Genomic DNA, 8559 nt, shown 5'->3' with positions numbered 1-8559 from the left:
TTTGAACTCAACTCGATGGAAGTAGTATTACTGTTTGCAGATTTGTAATTTATATTGGCTTGCAAAAAGAATACGATTTATTGGAGGTGTTCTGTAAAAAGTTATAGTTGTAGTCAATTTAGAAGAAAAATCAGATAATTGTGTTCAGAAATGAGAGTTTTTTTAAGAGTAATGAAAAGTAGTTTTATGAAGGGAAACAAAGGAAAGTACTAACGTATTTGGCGGGAGTCGTTTCGTATGAATTAATATGGTCTGAACTTCATCAATACAGGCCATAAAAGCATCTTTTTTTAAAATAATGTTTTGGAACTAGTCTGCCTAACCTTATGACGTTGATAGAGATAGATTTGGTTCTATAATAGCAACCACATTTTCGCAATCTGTATCACCATGAAAAGATAACGAAGCTTATAAGGAAATAAAACGCGAACCAAAATGTTTTCCTTATTTTCACGCTTGAACTAAAGATGTATAAATCAGTGTAAGTCATAAAGGTTCAATTTCAAGCATGCAAATTAGGAGGAAACTTTGATCGCATTATATATAACCAACCAACGATTGACACCTCAAATACGCATCACGCACAGGGAAACATTTAGTGAACATGGTTACCCACAGCTAACCAGAGGACACGGTTACCCACAGCTAATCAGAGGGCACGGTTACCCACAGCTAACCAGAGGACACGTTATCCACAGCTAAGCAGAGGACACGGTTACCCACAGCTAACCAGAGGACACGGTTATCCACAGCTAACCAGAGGACACGGTTACCCACAGCTAACCAGAGGACACGGTTACCCACAGCTAACCAGAGGACACGGTTACCCACAGCTAACAAGAGGTCAAGGTACAGTCTCGTAGAACATGAAACAGATTGGGCGGTCTCACTGATCTCTGTTGTTTGGGTTAGTAAATCAGTGAAAGGGAATTGACTTTTTAACCAACCGTCGCTCGCAAAATGGACAATGAATATATATTGTATTAAGCCTCGTCAGTATCAGTATTTGCAGCTGCTTTCGGCGGAGGGGGTACAAACATGTTTTATCCATTACGATTTGTCTCGCCGTTTTTCGCTGAGTAATACTCTCGCTTACTTCGTCAAATCCATTGTATTTCATGATACAATGAACATGCAGTCCCCTTGAATGTTGAACAGTCCCTTTGAGATTTGTGTATTTAAGGCCAAAGACCCACATACATAATGTTAAAGTGCAAGCATAATAAAAAATAGTAATATATTTTTCTTACATCATCATGTAGCCAGTGTGATGTACAATAGGATGGCCGAGATAACAGTGTGAAAATGTAAACTATTGCGGTTAATTGAAAGTACGCATTTGGAGGTTTGTATTTGTATCAACCAGCCGGGTATATATCGGTACAGAACCTACGCGATCGTTTAATTAGTTGTGTTACCTGTGTTGTATATACTAGTAATGCCGGTATGGATTCCTTGTTGCGTGTCAAGTAACCTCGATTTAACATCTGTTATATAATTTTAACTTTGTAAAATATAATCAATTGTAGTGGCGCGGTCCACCCCCCCCCCCCCCCCCCCCCCCCCCCCACTCCCTCCCCCTCCTCTTCAATCCGTTCCGCTTTACTGAAAATTTCTAGCCAATTAGTGCTAATTAACCACCTACAATCACTCTCATCTCACAACACCAGCATACGTGTCCCCGACCGTGATATTGCTGGAATATTGCTAAACGCGGCGTAAAACTACTCTCACTCACTCACACCAGCATAATCTGCAGTTGTACGCCTGCAGTCAGTCCAGGTGTCATAACTCACTCAGCCATGAGCCAGAGTAATTCACAAAACGCTAGCAGGTGACACGAATTCACTTGTACTTCTTCCTCAGAAATCACAAGTTCATCATATTAACATTCCATGATAACTCGAAAACTAATATCACCGTCAGTGCTGGACTTGAGCTCACGATACCGTAAAAGGAACAAAGTAAGTACGTCATCATTATTTGGGGTTTTTCGTCGATTTCAGGGTCCATCTATTTCTTCGACGGGGTAGGTAGGGTGCAATGATACATAATATTGTTTAATAAAACAATAATTCCAGTAAGTGCGATCGATACTTCATCATTATATACACAGAAAAGCGAAAGTTGGAAACAAAGAAAATTTCCACAAGTAAATAAATGAAAGTACCGAAACGCTAAGTACAAACACACTAGAAGAAATGGCATTTTCGCACATAGTTTTCTCACCTAATAGTGAACAGAATTTGTGATATAAATGACCTTTGTCACATTACCCCCCCCCCCCCAAAAAAAAATACAAAAATACCAATCATATACAGTTGTGGTAGCAAATGTCAGTAATAATTGTATATTATTCACCCAGCGTCGACAGTGGCCAAGCTTCCGAGATAGTCCTTGGCAGGGAATCAGGGGTGATGAGTGATCTTCACAAGAAAGCCAGTTTTCATGTAATGAAATGTGTGAGAGACGAAATGTCATCACAATATAGAATATTCCACATTTTGCTATAACGCACTATCTCAGTCCGCGGTATGCCGGAAGTTTACACATGACACTAGCATCTACATATAGTAACTTCCTCAAAACTGCTTACATTAAACAGTTATACATCCCTGACAACTCATCACTCTCATACTACAAGGCAATGAACTTCTACCGAATCCCAACAGAAACAATGCAACACAGTCACAACCATTGTCCAACAATAAAATATAGTGCCATATAGCAAGATATATTTTGGGGTACTGTGTAACCGAATAACCGGTAGATTGGTAGATTTATGAGAAATTACACATGGCAATCTTAATTTCTACATATAAAGTACTGCTCAGCAGAACAGACATCATTTCTAGTGATAATTCATCTCAAATTTCACATAATTTATTGACTACCTGTTCAATTACCTGAATTCGCTGACAAGATGTAATGTACTTTTTGACAGTGCATAATATGATGTTGACCGATACCCCCGCCCTTTAAAAACACGCGTTAGTTTAGCTACAGCTCTTTTATTCATATCCCTATGTAATGATATCCGGTTTTTCGTTCGTCGATTCTCCGACAGATCTCGCTTTATAATTAGATATAAGAGTGTAACTGAACTGAACTGAACTTTATTTCACTCAAGGCTACAAGACATAGCATGTTGAGGGTTAACAGAGATACTAGTAAGTTTATATACATACATGGCGGCATTATGTACCATAGTCATTTTAAAGTATTTATAATATATTTACAGAAAATTGATAATCATAACACATGCCGGTGACGTGAAATATATTTGGCAAACTGGTGTTGGACCTGTGAAGATCCTGGTAAAGATTAGGACTTCAGCAACCCATGGTTGTCGTAAGAGGCGACTAACGGGATCGGTTGGTCAGGCTCGCTGACTTCGTTGATGCATGTCATCGTATCCCAAATGCGTAGATCGATGCTCTTGATGTCGATCACTGGATTGTCTGGTTCAGTTTCGACTATTTACAGGCCGTCGTCATATAGCTGGAAAATTGCCGAGTGCGGCGTTAGACAATAAACAAAACAACATTCTATGAACAGTATAGAAACAAAAACAAAGATCAAAAACAGTGTTCGGCTTCGAATATCATTCCTATTTTAGATATCAAATCATACCTAATCCTTCCATATATTCATAAGACCTTTCTATTATAACCTCTGAAGTTATGGCTGATTCGTCAGTCCAAAACAATGTTGAACGTGTCATATTTCTTTTACAGCCGGCACAAAACAGGATGAAATTGTCACGAAATACGTCCTGCTTTATGTGGCTTGCATCTGTCGTTTGCTTCACCATGTATTTGCTCTATCCTTCCCCAAAGAGAGCTGTTATACGAGACATCCCAAGAAACCTTGCAAAAGACATTGCCAAGGACATCATATCATATATCTCGGACAATCTTACCCGACATATGGAAAAAGATGCACGTGATGACTGTTTCAAAGGGAAGGACTACATGTCGATACCATCAAGATGTCAGAAAGGTTGCTCATCTGAGAAGCGAGCAAAGGATCTGTTTTTTGAAAGAATATCCAAAAAGGAAAGAAAAGAGTTCAAGAAACTGATAAAGACCTTCAGCGAAGGTGTCCCTTCCAACGTCAGCTATTTCTTATATGCGGGGACACTACTAGGTTCTTTCTCCCACCACGGCATGATTCCTTGGGACGATGACATGGACATCATCGCGAGGGACGACGACAGACCCGTGTTGTTGAAGTTCCTGCAGTCTCTGAGGCCCGAATATGAACTTTACACGGGATGGACGGTAAACTGGAAATGGTACCACCAAGCATCCAAACAGGCTGGGGGCACTCCTTGGAAATGGCCCTTCCTGGATATATTCTTCTATTCCACAAACACGAACTTGACATACATTCAAGATCGAAGATCGAAGAATAAAATGTTCAACAAGAGTGATGTATTTCCATTGATAAAACGGCCTTTCATGGGTATGAAGCTGCCAGCACCAAGGAACACCCATAAGGTGTTGAACATGACCTACGATGTGGAGCTTTGTAAATCGAATTCATATGACCATAGGCTTGAAGCAGTTATACCGACGAAGTGTAGATCGGAACTTCCCTGTCATTTCCTGAAAGAACAGTTTCCATTTGTCGACAGGACGCACAGCGGTCGTGAAGAAGTTAGAATACCAACCGTTTGAGTTGAATAATATTTCAGTTGTAGTACATATGTCAGAATAATGTGTGAGGAAGGCCCAACATTATTCTAGTCGTAGACGATTATTACCTTATTGAAATCAAGTGGCACGGATATGGTACTGTAAAATCTTTGTCGGGTTTCGAACCCTCCATACGAACTTTTGTAAATATGTGCTGGTTGGTTGGTTGGTTGGTTTGTTGTTTAACGCCGCATTCAGCAATATTCCAGCTATATGACGGCGGTCTGTTAATAATCGAGTCTGGACCAGGAAATCCAGTGGTTAATATCATGAGCATCGATCCACGCAATTGAAATATGTGCTGGATGTGGTGAGGTAAGGTGAAATGGGATTAACGTTTCGTTCACGTACGCGCGCGCCTGTATCTGTGTGTGTGTGTGTGTGTGTGCGTGCGTGCGTGCGTGTGTGTGTGTGTGTGTGTGTGTGTGTGTGTGTGTGTGTGTGTGTGTGTGTGTGTGAACTCGTCCCGACTGATACCGAATTTTACAGTGTTAGCCAACTGAGATACCATGCTTTCAGCTTAACATGAATACCCCACTCAGACACAGTATACTGACTCCGAGCTGACTAGCCCTTTTTTACCCCCATAATGCCGAGCGTCAGGCAGGGTAAGACGCGGCCAGGGATCGACCCCGGACCTTCTGGGTGTGGGAAAGCATGTTTCCAGTAACGGTCGATTATCATGTAAATGTGTTAGTTACTGGTGCTAGTTGTTAAGGATGTCTGAAGATCGCTCCCCTAAACAGTGTCATTTACTTCTGAGGAAATTAGACCTGGCTGGAAGAGTTACCTTGTCTACATCTGTTAAATGTGTCCTGTGTTCATATGGTTTTGGATTTGTTAGGTACAGTCCGGATGTAGGTAATATTACACAGTTTATTTCTACTTTTAAGAACAGAATAATAGATTGTGATGAGAAGCGCATTCTTGGTAACATCAATCAGTCATTGAAATTGCATCATTATTAAATATTGAATGTCATGTAAGCTTCATTAATCAGACGAATGTTAGAAGATATACCAGTATATGTTCACTTAGATTACACGTGCTGCTAATAAAATGTAACAGGGAGAAGTGAAAGGGTGAATATGACATCTAAAGTGTGTGAATGTGGTTTAAATGAAAATGAAATCCTTTTCATGTTTGAGTGTAAAATGTTCATAAACATTAAATTAATTAACAGATTATTTTAGAAACTGCCCGAAGTACATTATGGAAGCCGGAACTCAACGAAAATCTGTATTAACAAATGCCACTGTCTAAAACACTTTGTCATTGAAATCAAATGCTACTGTGTGATCGCTTAAAATGTTTACTTATATTGTACAAGGGCCAGCGGGAAACAAACCGAAATGAAATTATATTGAATTGGAAATTGTGATGTTGCGCTTTGGTTCTAATGACCGGACTGGGTTACATTTTTTTCACAAAGGCGAGTTTTATTTCGGATAAAAAACATAAAGGAAAGAAACATGCTTCTGTATCAGTGTTTCTTTGAAGCAAGTCGAACGGGTATTTCCCTTCCCGCTTTTATTTACGTTTCATGGTTACTGAGGAAGATGGGATATTCATCCTCGTCTGTGGTAGGCGGATCCTTTAACCATGTTTTTAAAAACGCCCAATGTGGAACACGTTCTATCGAACGACTCTCCAACGAGGTCACTGCTTGTGTAAAAAGTTTATTTAAAATTACAAAAATTACTATTCTTCAACATAAACATTTTTGTACACATCTTAATGATTTTTATGAAAGTACATTATGTATAAGAGAGTAAGTGTGCTACGGTTGTTATTCGTGTAGTGTATCGCAGCCTCTCATTCATCCTAGACCATTAGTTATCTTCTGTTGGAAAATGTAAAAACGTCATATCATTAATCTAGTTTACTTATAATTCAGCTGGATTACAGTCACAGCTATCCCTGGTTGTTCGAGATGAACGGATTTCTGCAGTACAAAATCCATTGGTTATAATGACAATGTGTTTCATGACAAACGTTACAATTCCCTGGTTATGATGCCATTTATTATTTATTTCTTTACGTAAAATGGGCTATGTAGTTAATCTTTTGGAGAAAATTCCTTCTTCTAAATCAAGAAACTAAATAATTGATTTCAGTTGTTTTCACGGCTATTCCTTACACAGAGAATCATTCACTTTCTTAAAATAACGAAAAATGAGTTTGAAGTTTATGATACAGTCCGTTTTCATAATAATAACCTCAATCGCCGCTGCTTCAAACAATTAATTGCAAACATTATGTTGGAAAAAGATATACAGTCCACCCTGATTACAATGCCATATTTTCCGCTGGACGAACGGTAACATTGTAACTAGGAAGGACTGTATGTCAATGGTCGGCATAAGGACAAAAACGCATTGCAAGTTTTTCCTCAGATTTGTATTTGCTTATCTTGGTCGGACGTCGAGTGTTATTTAATTTCCTCTTGGTATTTTCTATCTGGTTATAAGGAAATACATTATCTCCAGACACAATACCCATAACCACGCTGTGTTGATCCAATTCAGTTTAAGGAGATCAACTAGGAAGTAGGCGAGTGCACACTTCAGACTCGTTGCATACTGTGTAAGTGTTGCTTCCTACTGACTTTGATATTTTATAGGACCATTCTATATCCACACCATGAAATGCAAGCGGTAGTGTTGTGTTACTGAAACACTCGTTTTGGAATTCCGGCTGTTTTGAAGCTGAGACACTTGTAATGTGACCTCATGTCATCTATTGACCATATAGCTCGTATTGCCAGTAAACTACGGTTATAACGAACAGAAAGGGACCACTAAATTTAGTTCGTTATAACCGTTGTACGCTATAAGCATATATGCAGCATATACACTGCAAATGTCCGGGGGGAAAAATTGTTATATCCGTCAATTCGTTATAAACGTGTTCGTTATGAACACACACACACACACACACACACACACACACACACACACACACACACACGTAGACCATTCTCCTTCAACTGGTTGTGTACGGTAAAGACAGAGCTACATAATAGTGTAAATTTTTCGGCATAATAAATTCGTCATAGTGTCTTTAGTTGCCGTGTATGGTGTCATATTAGGTGAATGCCTCGCCATATATTTTTTCTGCCAACCTTACCTGACACCGTATACGCACGGTAACTAAAAGCACCATAAGTAATAGCATTCAACAACAGATAAAATTACAGATTCCTGTAAACGGAACCGAAACACAGCTCATTTTGCATTTTAGTCATTCGATGACCCCGTTTCACATCCTTCAGTAAATGTTTGCACGAATGTTAAACAAAATCCGGTTGGTCAGATGCACGTTCAGCCAAAATGTCGTCACATCAGGCCAGATAGCAATATGACTGATTTCATAAAAATGTAACGACCCAAATATTGTTCGCAGGATGAAAACATAAAGTATATTTTTGCCCAATGTCGTCAGTAAACATGGAAGTAGAATTACAGGGAATTAAGTAATCAATAAGTAATAAAGAGGAATTAATTTCATTTAAGGCAATAATTACATTTTAGGAAATGTTATGTTTTGATAACGCAACGGTATTGTGTTTCTATACTTTTCATAGAATGTGGTTGGGGGGGTGGGGGGGTTACAACCAGTACCTAGTCACTAGAAGGACTCTTGTCTCCATAAGGGAAGATACTATAGTGATTTTATTGACCTTAAGGCTGCATTTGATTAGGTATTTAGAAGTGGTCTTTTATTTAAGTTATGAACTTCCAGTAATAAGGGTCAGCTATTTCGTTTGATTGGAGAAATGTATGAAAATGATGTTAAGTTTTGTGTCTCAATAAATGAAGGCTTTACTAAGGTTTTTATTGTAGTTTTGGTGTTCGCC

At 39.0% G+C, this 8559-nt stretch overlaps 1 protein-coding gene across 1 annotated transcript; it reads left to right on the top strand.

The window, feature by feature from the left end:
- Positions 1–594: 594 nt before the first annotated feature.
- LOC124139507 lies at positions 595–8287 on the top strand. Its single transcript, XM_046506626.2, has 2 exons — positions 595–849; positions 3738–8287. Exon 2 carries the CDS (start codon positions 3753–3755, stop codon positions 4680–4682), a length of 930 nt encoding a protein of 309 aa, XP_046362582.1. The 5' UTR covers positions 595–849; positions 3738–3752; the 3' UTR covers positions 4683–8287.
- Positions 8288–8559: the final 272 nt, after the last annotated feature.

The sequence above is a fragment of the Haliotis rufescens genome, unplaced genomic scaffold (assembly GCF_023055435.1).
Source record: "Haliotis rufescens isolate VD_foot unplaced genomic scaffold, xgHalRufe1.0.p SCAF_1, whole genome shotgun sequence".
In the NCBI taxonomy this organism is placed as follows: domain Eukaryota; kingdom Metazoa; phylum Mollusca; class Gastropoda; order Lepetellida; family Haliotidae; genus Haliotis; species Haliotis rufescens.
Note: the sequence above shows the minus strand (reverse complement) of the source record. Positions and strands in the feature narration are given on the sequence as shown.